General features: G+C 54.7%; 1 protein-coding gene across 1 annotated transcript in view; it reads left to right on the top strand.

Moving 5' to 3' along the window:
• The window catches only part of XYLT1 (xylosyltransferase 1), a 297,158-nt gene extending 278,107 nt beyond the window's left edge, over positions 1-19,051 (top strand). The window contains exons 9-12 of the mRNA XM_045994345.1: positions 2,588-2,850; positions 7,662-7,857; positions 12,746-13,079; positions 18,715-19,051. Of these exons, the coding sequence (XP_045850301.1) occupies positions 2,588-2,850; positions 7,662-7,857; positions 12,746-13,079; positions 18,715-19,037 (1,116 nt within the window). The 3' untranslated portion in view covers positions 19,038-19,051. The remainder of the gene's footprint in view (positions 1-2,587; positions 2,851-7,661; positions 7,858-12,745; positions 13,080-18,714) is intronic.
• Positions 19,052-19,271: the final 220 nt, after the last annotated feature.

Genomic DNA, 19,271 nt, shown 5'->3' with positions numbered 1-19,271 from the left:
GCCCCAAGCCTCCCGGGGACATCGTGGTCTCTGGTACAAAGACGGGCCAACACAGAGACCTCGCATGTGCTCCCAGCTCTCTCTTTTCCAGTAAACAAAGATCCAGAATATCCCTGCACATCTAGATGCAAGAAACTGCTGCTTGTAAGGAACTCAGAGTTCTTGTTCGAAGAAGAGTGGTAAATATAGAAATGTGCCCTTTTAGGAGATCCAGCTGTGAATAATCACAGGCAGACACCAGAGGCTGCCTGGCCGCTGAGTCCTACTTCTCTGCCCCCAGAACATGAAGCCCCTTGTCGCAGGCTTCAGGGGATAGTGACACTAGATCCTGATAGCAGATGACCCTGTGTGCCAGACTCTCTGCTAAGTACCTCTGTGATTATTCCCATTTCAGTGATGAGGAAGCTGAGGCCGTGGGTGATTTCCCCAGACCTCGACACCTAGATAGTAGCAGAGTAAGGATGTGAACCCAAGTGGTCTCTTTCAGCGCTGCTGTAAGGGAACTGAACTCTGACCCTCCACCATGGAGAGGGCCAGAATATTATTAAATGTTATCCACAGGCCACGATAGGGTTCATAAAGCAGAAGGCGAGGGGCTGTTCAGCATAATACCAAGGATGTTTGTTTACTCAGCAGCTCAATCCTGGGATGAGGCAGTAGGAAGAGATGGGGCTTGAGTCATCAGATCTGGTTCGATTCCTGCGGATGTGTGAGTTTGTATCCATTGCTTCCCCTTGCTGAGCTCAGTTTCCTTATACGTAAAATGGGGTCATGAGGCCTGATTCGTAGAGTTGCTGGAAGAATGCGAGGTGGTCACATGACGCAGGGTGACAGGCTCTGCAGAGAGTGTGTGCCCAGTGGTCTCATGGTCATTAGTGCTGTTAGTAATCCACTGCAGTGACCCAGTGCCAGACCCTGCTGAAGGTCAGTTATAACACTAGACCCTAAATTCCTCAGGGGAGGGGCTGTGCTTTCATTGTTTCCAAAGCCCTGGAACGTGGTTTGAGAGCGACAGCCCCTGGGCCAAATCCTGCTTTTGTAAGTGAAGGGTTTGGGGAAGCAGCAACACCCGTTCATTTGCCTCTGCTGCATTCACTCGGCTGCATTCACTCGGCCTGCTTTCACAGGACAACACCGACCCAGTGGCTGCAAAGCTGGAAATAATTATTATGGGACCCTTGGTGGGTCCCCACCCAGGCCCGAGTATAAGAGCTGGCAGATAACGGGCGCCCAGTGTTTTATTTCCTTATCCTCAACCCCAGTCTTAACCCTGGCTTGGCCATTACCTTGCTGTGTGACCTTAGATAAGTCCCTTGCCCTCTTTGGGCCTCTGTTTCCTTGAAAACTTGGTTTGCCTAAGTGGTCTTCATGACCACCTGGGAAACTTTTTTTGGTTGCAGATTCCTAAACCTCATCTCCAGAGATGTCGACTCCATAGGTCTTGGGGAAGGACTCCAGAATCCGAATTTTTTTTTCTTCTGAGTGGGGGGCAGGGGAGGACCAGAGGGAGACAGGGAGACGGAGAGAGAGACTTGTAAGCAGGTTCTGTGTGCAGTGCAGAGCCCAACACAGGGCTCGATCTCACGACCCAAGCCAAAATCAAGAGTCTGGCACTTAACCCACTGAGCCCCCCAGGTGCCCCCAGAATCTGGATTTTTTTTTTTTTTTAAAGATTTTATTTATTTATTTGACAGAGAGAGATACAAGTAGGCAGAGAGGCAGGCAGAGAGAGTGAGAGGGAAGCAGGCTCCCCGCCGAGCAGAGAGCCCGACGCGGAACTCGATCCCAGGACCCTGAGATCATGACCCGAGCCGAAGGCAGTGGCCCAAACCACTGAGCCAAAGCTATTCAGTTGGCGGTGGTGTGCAGCCCGGTTCTGGTGTCACTTACATTTCTTCAAACCTCAGCAAACGAATCCTCCCAAAACCTATTAAGAATGTAGATTCCTAAGTGCCCCTTGCAGACACTCCGACCAGTACCTTGGGGACATTCCTTATGAGTCTATAAATCAGCAGCAATGCCCATGAGGCAACAGGGAGAGGTGGGGACTGAGGTGAGCGGAAGCGTCCGTGCCCATCTATAGGGGCGGCTACCCCTCAGCTTCAGCCCGTCGTTCCTGTCTAGGAATATGGGCCTGGGATTGCCAGGTCTATTTCTGCTTAAATGGAAGCCAGAAGTTGTTTCTGTGAACTCCGGTACCTTTTAACTGTTGCCAGCTAATTCCATTTTAAAACACTCTGCTGGACAACTGAAATATATCTGTGGGCTGTACTTGCCCTGGACCTCCAGCTAAATGATTTCTGAGATCTCTCTCTACTCTAAACATCCAGGAGGTCATTTATTTAGTGGGCATTTAAATGACGCTGACTGTGTGCCCACCACTGCTTTAAGTGCTCTACAAACGTTAACTCGCTCAGTCCCATCAAACCTCTCCTTATCTCCACGTTAGGAGGAGGACACTGAGGACAGAGAGATTAGTAAGTATCAGAACTGGGATTTGGGTCCAAACAGGCTGACAGCAGACAGCCCTGCTCCGAAAACCCCCGCTTGCTGATGGTGCTTTTTTTATCCCCACCCCGGAGCACAGCAGACAGCCAGGCCGACCTTCTTTGCCCGAAAATTTGAAGCCGTGGTGAATCAGGAAATCATCGGGCAGCTGGACTATTACCTGTATGGGAACTACCCTGCGGGCACCCCAGGCCTCCGCTCCTACTGGGAGAACGTGTACGACGAGCCGGACGGCACCCACAGCCTGAGCGACGTGGCGCTCACCTTGTATCACGCCTTCGCCCGCCTGGGCCTCCGAAGGGCCGAGTCGTCGCTGCACGTGGAGGGGGAGAACAGCTGCCGGTGAGCCTGTGAGGGTGGCGAGGGGGCAGGGGAAGGGCAGGATGGGCAGGCACTGGGGTGCAGGAGCGGTGCACAGCACGGGAAGGAGGGCTCCAGGGCGGGGGAGGGGGTAGTGGCGTGCTTCTCCCTGTCTTCGGTGACCTAAAAAGCACCCGAACCGTCCCAGCGGTCTGAGCTCCAGTCTGTCCACTCTAAGCCACGGTCCCACGACTACCTGCGTGGATCACCAGGGTCTCCCGTTTACCTGATTGTGTCCTGGCGGTGCACGTGTTCTTCACGCTAAGTCTGTGTATCTGAGAAGGAAGATTTCTGTCCCCATTAATTAGTCGTGTTTGCCTTAGATGGGTGGGAACCATGAAAATACAGACTTTTGGTTTGTTTAATTTTTCTTACAGAGGATGTCAAATATATACGAAATAGTAGTAGTAGTACCGTCAACACCCAGTTCTAGCGATTTCTAGCTCCAGGCCCACTTAGCCCTCCTCCCAGATCAGTTTGGAGGAAGCAAAGCCCAGATGGCCTCTCATCTGAGCCACGAGTATTTTAATACATATCTCTGAAAAATAAAGGCTCCTTTCTAAAACGCAACCATACTGTGGTTGGCAAACCTAAAAATATAACCAGAAACATTGTTAAAATGCAGACCTATTATTTAAGACGTTCCGGGATCCCTTAGAATCATCTCACCAACTAGCGGGTACCAGCTGACACTTTGAGTGTCCTAGAATGCACAGAAAGGAGAGGGGGACGGAGGAGAGCAGTTCACCATCACCCTCCACCCCTCCTTCCCTAAGCCAGCAAGCCCTTATCATTCTGCGTCCCTTTTCTTCCCCACAGCGGTATGCACTGCGGATATTTACATAACGCAGTAAGAATTTGAGTCCTTTTTTTTTTATTCGGTGTTATAACATTAGCCCCCTTTCCCCACGCTGCTCTGCAGCTGCCCTAATGATAATGAGCCTCTTCAGTGCCTGCAAGGATTCCGCTGCGTAGAAATTCCGGAGTTTGCCTAATCCAGTCCTTCCCTGTTGCATTGTCAGTAATGGACCACTGTAAACAATGCTCCCATGACTGCCTTTGTGCAGAAGCCTCTTTCTTTTCCTTCTCCTGATTATTTCCTTAGGATGGATTCCCAGAAGTGTCTCTAATCACTCTCCTCCTCTTGTTTTCCCTTTTCTTTCAACAGCAAAGAGAAAACCTGTTTTGTTTTGTTTGTTTTTTGAGCCACACTCTGTCTACACTGAGGCCTCCCCTAGTGTCCCTCCTTGCTCTCCTCTTCCCTCTTCTGGGGAGTGGACAGAGAAGAAAGAGGAACCATTTTGTTCCCTAAAAGCCTGAAAACATGCAAAGCGTCCGCCCAGTGTCCAGCGCATAGTCAGCCGGGCTGTGGGGCTACAGCAAGCCTGCTTCCATTCGTTCTGTCCTCCCGGCCTCGGACTTCTCCCTCCTCTCCCGGCAGGTTCCAGTCTGGTTTGAAGGGAGACCAGGGCAGGTTAAGAAGCCAGGACTGTACTTACTACCTGTTGACCTTGGACGAGCCATTAACCTCTCCGTGCCTCGTTCCCTCATCTGTAAGATGGGTGCAGGAGTAATAAGCCTCATGGCATACGGTGGTGTGGGTTTTAACAGAGACCAACTTCAAACACTGCCTTATGAGTTCCGTGTTACTGTTAGCATCATCCCTGTGTTAATAGTGTTTTACGTGCTAAGTGCTCAGTAAGTGCGCGTGTCCCTGTGGATGTCTCCATCATGTTACCGTGAAGTTGTCACAAGCAGTCAACAGTGAGCCGGGTTTGGGAACTGCACGCTCCCTGACCGGTGGTGTGAACCGATCCTCGACTGTCCCTGTTTCCCCTTGCTCTGCAGGGTCTCTGTGCAGCCCACCTTCCCCACTCGTTAAAGGTCAGCGTCAGTGCCCAATGCTCTGGGAAGCTCCTGGGGGCTCCCCCCTCCCAAGCTGAAAGGAGCTCAGACTTCCTCCAGCACTCCCATGGCGGAGAGCTGCAGTGCCTGGCGTCAAGGTCATCCACGAGTGTCTTTCCCTTCTGCTAGTCAGGGACAGAATCCTGGCCCGCAGAGCAACCGCGTGCATCGCTGTAGGTAACACGTGCCCCACGCTTGGGAGGTGAATGTTGTTCACGAATAGTCGTAGTCCCAGACTTTACAGAATTTGTAAGGTAAATGACCATATATATGAAATTCCAAAAGACACCCCAATTTATTTAGGGTTGTTGAAAATTTCTTCTGGTATTTGTTTTGGGATTAAACAAGCCATCAGGTTGCCTGGGGCCTGGAAGCCTTTGCTTCTACCTCATTTTTCATTATAATAGAACCATTGTGCCTTGCTGTGGGCAAAGCCAGTATATTTATGGATATGTGCCTGCAAATAAATCAGGACAAAGGACCCTTATCCCAAAACGCAGAAGAGTGAATTCCTGCCCCTGTGGTGTCTGGGGAGATAGCTAGGGAAACCTTTACTTTGGGAGGGAGTCTCACTTCCTCGGGGCATTTCATACAAATTGTCTTTCCAGTCTATAGTATAACCTTTCATAAAAATAATGTTTATTGATTTTTTCTCATTATAAAATAACACATGTTCAGTGCAGAAATTTTTGAAATGGCAGACTGAGAGAACCAAAAAGAAAAAAAAAAACAACCAAACTTGGCTTTTGAGCCGCCATCCAGAGATAAGGCTGCGCGTGTTCTAATACGGGGGCGCGGAGTCCTCAGACTGTCCGGGGCCAGGCAGGCAGCAGGGTTCACCCCCGCAGGGCGGGCTGACGGGGCCAGTCTGGAGGCCCCATGGGCCCTGGTTCTGAGCTCCAGCACATTCTAGCCCTAAGGGAATTAGAGACTTGAAGCTGCCAACGGGTCTCCTGATTTTTCAGGAGAAATTAGAAGTCCAGATTTTGGGGTGAATCTGAGTTTTTCAGTGCCCCCCTTATCTAAGTAAGAAAGACACCTCCGGGCCAGGCGGATGCCTGTGTGGCAGCAGGTTACACTGTATTGTGGCGAATTAATTAAAACCACCTCTGGTCTTCGTTGTCATTGGCTTAAGTGCTGTATCCAGTCAAGAGGAGGCATCAGAGGACTTTGCATTCAGTCCTGGGTGACCCGTGCCCTGCGTGCACTTTAGAAGCAGAAGGTCCAAGAGAAAATCCTTCTAGATTTTCACGCAATCAGCATGTATTGAGCATCTACCACGTGTCAGGCTCTGTTAGGCACTGGGTGCTCAGCCATGACCCAGACAGACCAGGCCTCTGAGTTCAAGGCTCTCCTGTTCTAGTGTAAGGACAGGACCTAAGGAATCCAAAAGAAAATCCACGTGGCTGGAGGTAAGAGTTTGGGGCAAAGCGAACCAAAACAAGGCTAGAGGAAGAGGCTGGACTGTAGACAGGTGGGGCGCTTAGATTTTACCACAAGCGCTAAGCAGACCGCTTGTGGTATTCAAGCAGTGGACAGTGGATATATGGCTACTATGAACAGGTGACAGCAGACAGCAGAGGCAGGGACAAGTAAGGAAGGTCCTAGAAAGGTCCAGGTGAGGCACGATGGTGGCTTGGACCAGGATTGTGGCGGTGCCTGAGGAGAGGAAAGGATGGAGGCAGGTGGAGACCACAGATTTCTTTACAGAAAAGCTAAGGGAAAGCAAGCCATCAGAGACTAACTCCTGGACTTCCAGAGTGCTTGACTTTGGCTCATTTACTTGACCCCTCAGCAGCCCCCAACGCAACTGACCACTCCCTTCCAAAACCGCTTTCTTGTTTTGATTCCCATGAAAAGCTCTCCTGCCTTTCATCCCCTGCCCCTTTCAGCCAGCAAGACTTGGGGTATCAAAGGCATGTATCCTAATACATGAGACTTGAAGCTGCCAACGGGTCTCCTGATTTTTCAGGAGAAATTAGAAGTCCAGATTTTGGGGTGAATCTGAGTTTTTCAGTGCCCCCCTTATCTAAGTAAGAAAGACACCTCCGGGCCAGGCGTGTGTGTGTGTGTGTGTGTGTGTGTGTGTGTCTCAGATGGGCAGTAATTTTTAAGGATCAGACCCAGTGCTGTTGGTGAGGACAGTGGGAGCGTGAATCAGTACATTTCTGATAAAGGTGGACAGCAACATAAGAACCTGTCGGAGGGGAGAGAAGAGATGTCCTCCAAAATAGTTTTCTTCAAAGATGTTCAGTGGATTGTTTAGAAAAGCCAAAAAAAATTGTTATTGTTAAGCGTCCAGTGATGAACTTGCGGCATGGCATGATGAAATACGGCATGGCACACACTGGGGCAGGGTGTGCGCACACTCACAAAAGTCGTGTTTTCGGAGACTTTTGAAAGACATGCGATGATGCTCGGGAACTACTGTGAAGCAAAAAGCAGGATATAACCAGTATGTATATTAGGATCCCAAGCATGTAAGATTTATGCAAATATATGCATAGAAGGTCAGGCGGAGAGGAAATCCATCACTGTGCATCACTGGCCCACCGCTGTCCCTTCCTAGTACCTGGCACCAGAGGATCGATAAATATCCGTGAGCCGACATCCCCTAGGGGAAGCAGCATCAGAAGTAATAATTTTCACTTTCTCTATTGTGCTCTTGTACAGTCGGCAGGTTTCCATTGATAATCACCGGGAAGTCTTTGGTGGTGGGATCTGAGATACCCAGGGAGCAGCTTTCGGGGATGGTGCAAAGGCCCGTGGTCAGCGCTGGAGAAAACGGGGCCTGCGCGGGGCTGGGGGCAGCGGGCGGTGCGCGTGGGGCTGTGAGCCTGTGCGCTGCAGGCCCCGCCCCCGGGCTCACGGGAGACTGTGTGTTCCAGGTACTACGCGATGGGCCACCCAGCGTCCGTCCACCTCTACTTCCTCGCGGACCGCTTCCAGGGCTTTCTGATCAAGCATCACGCTACCAATCTGGCTGTGAGCAAACTGGAGACCCTGGAGACGTGGGTGATGCCGAAGAAGGTCTTCAAGATCGCAAGCCCGCCCAGCGACTTTGGGAGGCTCCAGTTTTCCGAGGTGGGTCGGCCGGCACCGGCGCACTTCCATGGTCTTTTCCAGCGGCCTTGCTGGGTTCCGTTGGCCAGCCTGACGTTTGGCGACGGAGAGGGAGGGGAAGGGGACCAGAAGATAGCACACCCTGCGCCTAGGGAGGCTCCTCCAGCCACGGGCCCGGGCACCGGCATCTTAAATGGGGCCAAGGGAGAGAGACACAGGGTGGCCAGTGTCCGCGGACCCAGTCGACCTGGAGCCGGGGTCTGTTTTTTACAGTAGAATCTGTGCTCATTTTTCATCCTGGCCAATGACCCCTCCTCAGCCTGTGTTAGTCATAGATGAGAACAGACCAGTTTCCTAACGAAGCGATGGCATTAGTCCCCTTGTACAGATTTGAGAACTGAGGCCTCCAGAGGGCCAGGGACTTTTTGAGATTGTAGCTAGCAAATGGAAGAGCTCAAATGGAGCCCAGTCTCTCTGGCCACAAACCACATGCTTCCTGGTGCCTCGTCTCTCCAGGTGCTAGCAGATCAGTCACTGAATGAATGAGAGGACGGATGGCCGGCCAGGTGGCCAGTGGATAGACAGACCGGTGCACGGATCCCTGGGATGGAAGTGTAGTTGTTTTTTTAGCCCAGCACGACCCTTGTCACATCGGTCCCGCTGCAGACCTGGTCTGGAGGTCTCTCGGCAGGTGCTGTTCCGGCTGCCTAAAACACTTTTCCTCCTGTGTCCACACAGGCAGCTTTTCTTGGTCATTCTGATCTAAATCCAAATGGTGCCCCCTCTGAGCAGCCCTCCCTGTCCACCCACGTACACCACAAGAGCTCCAGTCTCCACTTGGCGCCTGTTTTGTCATTTTCGTAGCATTTGCCGTGCAAAATCATCTTGTTGACTTCTCTTACCACTTGTCAGTTGTCCCCCAAAAAGCGGAGACCGTGTCCCTCTTGGTCACCGCTGCATTCCCTGCATATGGCATCTGGAGGTGCCAAATACAATTTCCCCACTGGGGGCGGGGCGATGCTGCAGGAGGGGAAGCCGGTCCAGCTCCGGGAGGGGGCCTCCTACCGAACTCCAGCACCCGACTCCTGCCTTCCCCATCTCAGCCAGCAGCTGGAGGAGCTGACTGGTCCCTGGAGTGTGGCTGCTGGGTTAGGGACGTGCAGTTGGTGTGGTTTTAGAATACGGAGTGTCTTGAACGGCTGGGAGTGGGGTTGGAGGGGGGACCTGTTCCACCCGCTTATGCAGTCCGTGCTCGTCCCTTCCCAGCTGCCCAGGTCTGCCCTCGGAGTGGGGTTTCTTGTGAAGCCACCATATTCAATGAAGGGTCCAAGCGGATTGGCTGGATCCAAGGTGCCATGGGAGCAGCCTCCATGAATTATCAGCGTCAGGGGGCAGACAGCAGCCCAGTTGGATTCTGTGCTGGGGCCCCAGCCCAGGCGGCCAGTTGAAGACATTAACGTCCCATTAACGAGATGGATGCCGGGTGGCGGGGCGCTCCCTGTTGATAAGCCAGCTGTTGGGTCACGGGGCACTTCTGGCAGTGACAGATGAGGGTGGCCACTCTATGGCTAGTGATTTGTGAGGTTCCTACCGCAGGGCTGGCAACTTTGATGTGAGAACCATCCAGATCTCTGGCAGAGTACCAGCATGCATGTAGCCCCAAATTTTGTACTTTGCATTTTTTTCTGAAGTCCTAGTAGTTTTTAAGGCAAACACTTGTCACATCAGACAAGAGGGAAGGGAAGAACCGCAGGGGATCCCCTCGTGGTGGCCTGGCCCAGGGGCCTGGCTTTGAGCAGGTGGCCAGTGTCGCTGAGTGGTCAGATGGACTTCTCCATCCCATGGGAGTCCCATGCTAGTGGCTTGCAGGAAAGATGTTCATTCCTTCAACAGACAGTCACCAAGTGACTCTGAGGTCCTGGGAGCAGGAGAGGTCATGGTGAACTACACAGTCCAGGCTCTTGTTGCCATGGAATTGTATGTAGTCAGGTGGGGCAGTCAGCCTGTGAATGAGCAAATACATGAACAAAAGCATTTCAGCTAATGGCAAGTATTATAAAGAACATCAAACTTCATTCCTGTCTTTGCTGAGGGTTGAAGAGGCCAATGGGGACGACTTTCAATGGCATGATTCATTTGGGAAGCTGTAAAAGAGCCGGTGATGGGGAGAGCTGGGGCAGTCTGAGAGAAGAAGAGAGAGAGAAGAGCATGTGCAAAGGCCCTGAGGCTCCAGGAAGCATCTGGGCACACGCAAGGAGCAGCGAGGCCTGTGTGGCTGGAGCATACTGAGAGGGAAGGCAGTGGAAAAGAGGTCTGAGGGAATGGTGCAGATTGTGAGCGAGCTTGAAGGCCCGGGAGAAAAGCTCAGGTTGTATTTTCAATGCAGTGAGAGACTTTTAGTGGGTTTGAAGTTGGGGAGCAACATGGTGACCTTGAACATGGACTTCGATGTGATTAGTGATCATTGGGTAGTAAGTGGTTGTGGACTTGCAGTGAGTCCGTGAGAAGATCTCGAAGCCCCAGAGGGTGTGACAGCATCTGGGCCCCCACCTCAGGCAGCCCCAGTCCTGCTCGCCCTTGCGGGTGGCAGCGAGCCCTCCGCTCGCTCTCCCAGGATCGGAAGTGAGGCCCAGCTTCTCTGCTTCCAGCTGCTCTACCCAGCTTCCACCTGGGCTGTCTTGCTTTTAGAGCTCAGACCTCAGAGAATTGCCAAGGATACTGCTGCCGAGTGTCCTCCCCTAACTGGTCACAAAGCCCTTCTTTAAGAAGGAGCCCTTGTTTTGTGACCGTTCCTCCACTTGTTAGTATCTGTGGGAAGCCAGTGTGTGCAGGGGATGGACCTCGGGCACAGGGATGTCCGTGTGCTCAGCCCCTAATCGTTCATGACGCGTCTAGAGGGTGGGTGGACAGACGGACGGAAGGAGAGACTGAGCACCCGCCACGCGCTCAGCGTGCTTTAGGCGTTAGAGATGCTAGAGATCCAGGGTCAACCAGCCAGATGCCGTCCCTCTCCTCATGGAGTGGACCGTCCTGAGCTAAGGAAAGGGACAGCATAAATTCAGAGTTGTAATACTGTGCACAGGAAATCCCGCGATGGGCGAATCCTCGAAGAAGCACCTCAGTGGTGCCTGTAACCGGGAAGGCTCCCGAGCGGAGGCGACACCTCGGCTGAGCTCTGCCCGCGGAGCAGGAGCTGGCCCGGAGGAGGGAGGGGAAGGGAAGACTGTCCCAGCCCGACGGCCAGGAACGAACGGAGGGTCAGAGACAAGAGCGCGCCATCCTCACCGACGCGCCGGAGCAGGGGGGAGTGGAGAGGAGGAGGAGGGTTGAGATGAAGCGGGACCGAAAGGGACTGGACGTCACAGGATGAGGGGACAGAGACCAGGCTTGAGAATCCTGAGGTGCTAAAGAGGGTTGCATGTAGGGAAGGGACAGGATTGGGTCTCAGCGACCTCGCCAAGACTCGGGCCGTGGCTGGAGTCCTGCTCACGCCCGCGTTCGTTTCTTCACTCAGTCCTGTCCGGTCCCTTCCTGCCGTGAGGCCGCCAGCCCCAGGGGGCCCCAGCGGAAAGTTTCGCAGTCCCTGCCTCGGCCCCCTCCCTGCGACAGCTGCTGCATCCCCGTCTGAAGGCGGTTGTCTAAAGACGGACCACCGAGCACACTATGGGGCCCCGGGGGACAGCGGGTGTCCAGCACGTCGGCGTCAGATGAACGAGAGGTTGACAGGAAAGAGTGGGCAAGAACATAGCCTCTGGGGGCCCCTCACCGGCAGGGGACCTATGCGCTCTGAGCCTCAGTGTTCTCATCTGTGACCTGAGGACAATGACGGGGTCCCCCTTCGCGGAGCTGAGCGAGTCATGCGGGCCGGTGCCTCAAAGCGCTCGGCGCTGTGCCAGCCCCATGGTCAGTGCGGGGTGGACACAAGCCCCAGAGAAAGAACGGACACGGGGGTCCACAGCAAGAGCGGAGTGCCAGCTCGCCCCCGCTGGCGCCGTACGGACGGCCCCCACACCCCGACCTGCGCGCGCGCACTGGAGAGGCTGGCCGTGGAAAGACCACGGGAACAGGCGAGCCTTCGAGTATGTCCGTCATCTGCTGCCCGTGTGCCCATGTGCGCTGGGTCTTCAGAAACACTGAATGACGCCTCCCAGGCGACCAGACCCCTCGTGTAAACTGATGGAAAGAGGTGGCAGAGCTCAGTATCGGGGACCCGAGTGGTCCGAACGTTTCTGTCGCGTCTTTCACTCGCTGATTCCGCAGGTACGGAGCCCTGCTGTGTGCCAGGCATCGTGCTAGGCACCCGCCAAGCTCAGTGACGCCAGCCGTGGGGGCACTGTTACAAGGTCTTCCTGGCTCCTGGCCGGACGGACGCTGCAGACAAGCCACGAGCAGACTCCCAGCAAGTCAGAGACATGTACGCCGGCCGGCCGGCAGGAAGGATGGCTCGTACGGGGCCCCCCAACCCTGAGGTCTAGCTCTGAGTGCTGAAGGGAGGGCACAACTAGGTCTTCTAGGAAAGCCATGTGTACTCCTGCCCATGATAGGAGGGGCGGAGGGAGCCTCGTAGTTCAGAACATCACACGAAATGCCGGTACCCGAAGGCTGAGCACCAGCTGTACGGGCTGGCCTGCCAGTCAGCATTTGTTCATTCATTCAGTGCATGTGGTCGGTTTTCTCTCTGAAGCACTAACCCTGTCAGGCCCAGGAGCCCTAAGGGTGATGAATGGACCACAGGCCTTGTAATCCCCCAGACCAGGTCCTAATCCCAGATCTTCTGCTTACTAGTACGTGCGCAGTCTTGGGCAGGTGACTACCGGGAGCCTCGGTTTCTTCACCTGTAAAATGGGTGTATGCAGGATTTTAGGTCTCTCTGGGACCAGTGAATTGAGGTCTCGCTCTCTTGTTTCAGGTCGGCACTGACTGGGATGCCAAGGAGCGGCTCTTCCGCAACTTTGGGGGTCTCCTGGGGCCCATGGACGAGCCCGTAGGCATGCAGAAATGGGGGAAGGGCCCCAACGTCACCGTGACTGTCATCTGGGTGGACCCTGTCAACATCATCGCGGCCACCTATGACATCCTGATCGAATCCACTGCCGAGTTCACCCACTACAAGCCCCCTTTGAACTTGCCCCTGAGGCCTGGGGTCTGGACAGTGAAAATTCTTCACCACTGGGTGCCAGTCGCAGAGACCAAATTTCTCGTTGCTCCGCTGACCTTCTCCAACAGGCAGCCTATCAAACAAGGTGAGTGCTCCCGGCGTCTCTGCGGGGGAGATATTCCATCCTGGGGGTCCCTGGGGTCCTCTTCCTCAGGGCTGTGCTGCTCACGTGCGGGGCGCGGAGGCTGCCTGTTTGCATAGAGGACCTTCTCATTTCCCACGTGTACACTGAGGTGACGTCATCTCTTAGGTACCTGATTATTCCCTGCTCTCCCACTGGACTTCCAGAAAGCCCTGATCATATTTAAGACAAGATGGGAAACATACCTAGGCAGACACTGAGTGAAACTCAGTATCTTAGTTTTTAAAAAACAGTAATTGAAGTAGGAGCCACACACGTTCATTGACAGACCGTTCATGGTTTCCTTGGGACCAAAATGGCAGCGCTGAGGAATTGTGACACAGATTGCATGGCCCACAAATCCAAAAATATTTATTATCTGGCCCTCTGTAAAAAAAAAAAAAAAAAAGGGGACCGACAACTCCTGCTACAAAGGAGAGAGAGAAAAAAAGAACACACATGGCCCACACACACATGAAAAGCTGCTCAGCCTCATGAATAATGAGAGAAGTGCAAATGGAAAGCAAAAAGAGGTCCCACTCCACACTACCGCGGAGAAATGTTCCCCGGTTGGACAGGAGCATACGGCAGAAGGCCGGGGAACAGCCGTCCCTCTCCTGCTGGGGGCGGGGGGCACACGAAGTGATAAAGCAGGTGTGGAAAATGGCTTAGCACAGCCCCTGCCACACACACGTCCCAGGGCTCCATGGATGCCCCACGGACCTGTAGACCTGTGCAGACCTAGAGCAGAATTGTTCCTAATGGCACCAAACCAGGGGCGGCCCCGATGCCCTCGTTCAGACGCTGAACGCTGGTGAGGTCAGTCCAGACAGCGGAGCTCGGCATGGCCGGGAACAGCAGCGCCGCTCGGCTCCGCACGCTGATTGGGTGAGTCTCTACAGCGTGACGCTGAGGGGGGCAGGTCACAGCAGAAGTCGTAATCAGGGTGCACATATTTAAAGTTCGAGGCAGGCCAAGCCAGCAGCTCCTGACTTCAGGATTCTCGTGTTCATAGAAACCCGTGAGGAAAAGAGTCGTTGGTGCGAATTCAGGGTGGTCGTTCCCGCTGGGCAGGGAGGCCAGGAGAGAGCCATGTCGGCGCCCATTGCCTTTTTCTCTTCTCACCCGAAGAGTTTACTTCTATTTTCTGGCTCCTCCTCTGATCACTGGGAACATCTTCCTCCCCACTCAGTCCTACCTCCCAGGGGAACCGCTGTCAAAACTTTGGTGTTCGTCCTTCTAGCGGTTTCTGGAGGCTTCCAAAGCATAAACATGAACACACAATGTAAGCCACACATGGCTGATTTTTGAAAATGGAGTGATACGTTCTGTCATGAAACTTGCTCTTTGGACTTGTCCGAGTTTGTGTGTCTGAAGCTTACCTGCTGCTTCCTGTTCCGTTGGGTTAGGGACCCAGAATCCATCTGTCCCCCCGTGAGAACACACAGCTTCTTCTGTTGGTGGTGGTGTTATGGACAACAGTGCAAAGATTTTCGAGTCTCAGATTGTGCCCATACAGATATGGCCCTAAACAGTTTCCTAGAAACAGGATTTCTGGGTCTCTTGGTATTTGGAACTGTTCGTCTACATGTAACAGATCAGAAACCCAGAAGCCAAAAACACCTGACAGCCTCCGTTAGGTAAAAAGAGTTCTGGGCTGGGTGCCATTTAGCTAGTGATGCAAGGAGAGGGGGACAAAGACATGGGGGGGCTGCCTGGAATTTGAACAGGGGGGTGGTGGGGAGGCAGGTGTGACGTGAACTCTGTTGGCCTCTGCTAAGTTTCTGGGCTGAGTAAGCAGAAAGATACCTCATGTTTTCTCAAGATGAAAGTCTGCTCCCCCTTCTCCCCTGGGAAACAGCCAAAAGACAGCCCCTCCCGTACCTGCTGGGCCAGCGCTCAGGCGCCCTCCAGTGAGGTTCCCATCCTTAGCATCCCGGAGAGTTCCCCAAGCCGGACGCAGAGGAGAGGGATAGACACAGCGTTCCCGTCTTTGGTCCAGATACACCTGTCAGATAGAACAAAGGAGCGGTCCTCTACTCCAGCGGGGGCCCTTCACCGGGTCCTGATTTTTCCAGTTTTTTTTTTTTTTCCTCTCCTTGGAGTTTCTGAAGATGGCAAGGCTCTTCCTACCCCCGCCCAGGATGAGTCGGGGGTCATCTTTCCCCGCTGGGAGCAGCCCCCCTCCGCCATCCGTGACGGTGTCTGTTAACGATGTTCCAGTAACAGGGAACACGAAGGTGGGAGCGATGCAATTTGTAAAATGATTCATCAAGAGTAATTTGCTATCGATGCGTCCCTGGTAATCTCAAGAAATCTGATGAGGTGGAATCGAGGAAAATTTAATTACAGAGGCGAGCATCACGGGCTGGTGCTGTAACAGCGTTTTCCACATTAACCTCATTTTTCATAAGGGTTTTCTGCATCAGCCACAATATTTGGTTCCCGGCATTCAGACGCTTGTTAGCTGCTGCTCTTTTCTCTCTGCGCGGCCAGCCTTCCGTGGGTTCGGGTGGCTCCCCACTGCCAGCTCTGCCGATGTGGAGGGACTGAGAGGCTCCCTGATGGACAGGGCAGAACCTGCTTGAGAGAGGAGAGGTTCCGTTCTCGGACAGGTGGTCCGGGAGCTGCCCACGCCCCTGCCAGCATCAGGGAGAGGCGGGCTGGGGCCAGGTTTGGAAGGCGTGTTGTTCATTCCACTAGCTGCTTTGAGAAGGCCGGGTGCATGGTCTTTCCTCCTCTTCCTGGAACCCCACTCAGGACCGCACATACTCGAAAACAGTGTGCAGATTATTGGAGCTGTCCTGGTTGCCCCCGAGGGGGACAGCCACCATCTGGGGAACGGGAAGTGTTTCTGAATGCCGCGCTGTCCCACGAGCCCTCGCTCTCACCTGAGCCAGAGCTGACTGGCTAAAACCCAGGCTCACCCAGAGCAGTGGCCGGTGGGTTTTTACAGTGTCTGCTTGTGTTTGGCGTGAAAGAGGCAATAGGAGGGAACTTCTCCCCAGCCGCTAGCTTTTTGCCATCAGACCAGATGTGTGCACTTCCTGCTTCCCTGTCAGCCCTAGGAAGTAGACTGGGCTCGGCCGGTCCTGGGCTTAACCCCAGGTCAGCCTGGCGAGATAGCCGCCCGCTTCCCCATCTGCAAAATGGGTATGATACCGCCAGCCCCGTGGCTCTGTGCGTGTACAGGGTTGAGTACTAATAACACCAGCCGTAACAATTCTGGCTGAACTTCTCCAAGCATCAGTCTTTGCCGGGCGCCGTCTGCATGTGTGTACAGGACAGGTCACGTGCGGTCGTGCGTAGTCTCGGGCACACGACGCTGTGACTCAGCAATTCCTCGCGCCCGTCCTGCCGCCCACCTCCCCTCTGGCAACCACCAGTTCGCTGCATCTCAGAGTCTGTTTCTTTTTTTTTTTTTTTTAAAGATTTTATTTATTTATTTGACAGACAGAGATCACAAGTAGGGAGAGAGGCAGGCAGAGAGAGAGAGAGGAGGAAGCAGGCTTCCCGCCACGCAGAGAGCCCGACGCGGGGCTCGATCCCAGGACTCTGGGATCATGACCTGAGCAAAAGGCAGAGGCTTTAACCCACTGAGCTACCCAGGCGACCCTCAGAGTCTGTTTCTTAAACGCCGCCTGAGGGGTGCCTGGGTGGCTCAGTGGGTTAAGCCTCTGCCTTCGGCTCAGGTCATGATCTCAGGGTCCTGGGATCGAGCCCCACATCGGGCTCTCTGCTCAGCGGGGAGCCTGCATCCTCCTCTTTCTGTCTGCCTCTCTGCCTACTTGTGATCTCTGTCAAATAAATAAACAAAATCTTTAAAAACAAAAACAAAAAACACCTGTTTAAACACCGCTTGAGTGAGATCCTGCGGTGTTTGTCTCTGACTTAATTCCCTTAGCATTAGCCCGTCTGTCTCTGTCCACGTTGATGCCGGTGCAAGGTCCCGTTCTGGTTTGTACAGAGCACTGTTACCCTGTACCTGTCCCCCTGTCCACACCACATCTTCTTTACCTGCTCAGCTGTGCGGGACCCTTGGGCCGCCTCCGTAGTTGGCTGTTGTAAACATCGCAGTCAACCTCGGGGTGCACACGTGTTCCCGGGTTAGCGCGTCCACAGTCTCGGGGAACACCCAGTAGCGGTGGCCGGAGCCTAGGGGCGCTTGTTCTGAACCATCCGAGGCCCTGCACACCGTCGTCCACGGCGAGCTCGCATCCCCACCAGCTGTGTGCGAGGGTCCCCCTTGCTCCGCGTCCTCACCAACGCTCGTTGGTTCTTGTCTTTCCGATGCTCGCCGTTCTGACAGGTGGGAGGTGGGGCCCTGCTGTTTTGGTCTGCGCGTCCCTGATGCTGAGTGACGGTGAGCGTCTTTCCATGTGTCTCTTGGCCACCTGGATGGCTTCTGCCCACTTCTAGCTGGATTATTGGGGTTTTGTGTTGAGTGGAGGAGGTTAGCTTGGATACTAACGCCAGGCGCCACTGTAAGCACTTAACAGAAATCAGCACAGGGACCATCACCGAGCTCTGAGGTACTCGGTACTGTACTACTCCTCTGACGGTCCAGGAAAGCAGGCACCTGGCGTTGACGGTCCGGAGCCACACACCAGGGGCGTGAGCCCTGGCAGCCGCCCGCGGGCTCACACGGGAGGTGCTGCTCGGCAGAGCCAGACTGCTAAGAGCCGGTGGAGGTCCGTCCACAGACGCAGACTCCAACCTTGGCTTCGACTCTCATTAGCTCTGTGATTTGCAGAAAGTCCTTTAATGAGGCTTTGCTTCTGCCCAGAATTCTGTTTGCCATGATCTGCCTGCGGCTTCCCCGGTCTCATTAACCAGCACTCAGCTCAGGTGGCGCCTCTGCAAAGTCTCCAAAATAAACATGCTCGGTGCTCTCTGGCCCCGGGGTGGGGGGCAGCAAGCTTTTACTATAAAGGGCCACACAGTAAAGCTTCCCTGCTTTGGGGGTCACGTACGGTCTCTGTCTCAAGGGCTTCGCAGCGCGCTGGCGGCAGAACTGGCTGCAGAGAGCAGGTCCGCCAAGAGGCTCGCGTCCTAGTACAACTTGATTTACCGCACCCGCTGGGCTACCCTTGGCCCAAGGGCCACAGCGTGCCCAGCCCTTGCTCTGAGTCCACCCCGTGCAGTCCGCTCGGGTTCCTGAGCACCGGCAGAAACCACCTGCTCTAGGGCTCGTCCTCAGTCTCCCTGCGCAGGGCTGTAGTCTTACCATCCGCTCACTCCAGGGGGTGGAGTGGGGCCTGGCCTTGTAGCTTCATCCAATGAATGAATGAATGCCTTGAAGAGGGAGTTTTAGAAAGTATGTGTTGAACGAATGCCTTGGACCAAGTTGGTGCTGAAAATGTCGTGTGTGAATGAATGAATGGACGGTCTGGACTGCTCTGGGGACAGAGGAGTGGACCGGGCCCTGCACCCGGGGGCTCGTGGCTGTAGGAGGAGTGTCCCTGCAGGCCGGGTCCTCGTCTGTGCGGCGGGACTGCGGCCACTGCACAGGATAGTGTCCCCCGACGGCCATGAGGCCCGCGGGCGGTGCCTGCTCGGGGACTCTCCTGACCCGCTCCTCCTTCCCTGTGGCTTTCAGAGGAGGCGTTGAAGCTGCACAACGGGCCCCCGCGCAGCGCCTACATGGAGCAGAGCTTCCAGAGCCTGAACCCTGTCCTCAGCCTGCCCATCAGCCCGGCCCAGGTGGAGCAGGCCCGGAGGAACGCGGCCTCCACGGGCGCAGGACTGGAGCGCTGGCTGGACTCGCTGGTGGGTGGCATGTGGACCGCCATGGACGTCTGCACCACGGGCCCCACAGCCTGCCCCGTCATGCAGACCTGCAGCCAGACCGCCTGGAGCTCCTTCAGCCCCGACCCCAAGTCCGAGCTGGGGGCTGTCAAACCCGATGGCCGGCTCAGGTAGCACCGGGCACGCACGGCCCCCAGCGGATGTCAGAGGGAAAGCAGCCCGAGGCCTGGTGGCGCCCGGACCCTGGCCCCCTGCTGCCAGGGCTGCCTTTTGTGAGAGGGGCTCTCCCGGCTACGGAACGACGGACAGGAAGGTGCGGAGGTCAAGGCAGCTCCTGCCAACGACCTGCCCCCCCCCCCCGGCTCTGGGGGGCGAGGAGTGCGCAGTCCCAGGGCCGTGGTGGTCTTA

Source organism: Meles meles, chromosome 21 (assembly GCF_922984935.1).
Source record: "Meles meles chromosome 21, mMelMel3.1 paternal haplotype, whole genome shotgun sequence".
NCBI lineage: Eukaryota > Metazoa > Chordata > Mammalia > Carnivora > Mustelidae > Meles > Meles meles.
This window is presented reverse-complemented; position numbering and strand designations above follow the sequence as displayed.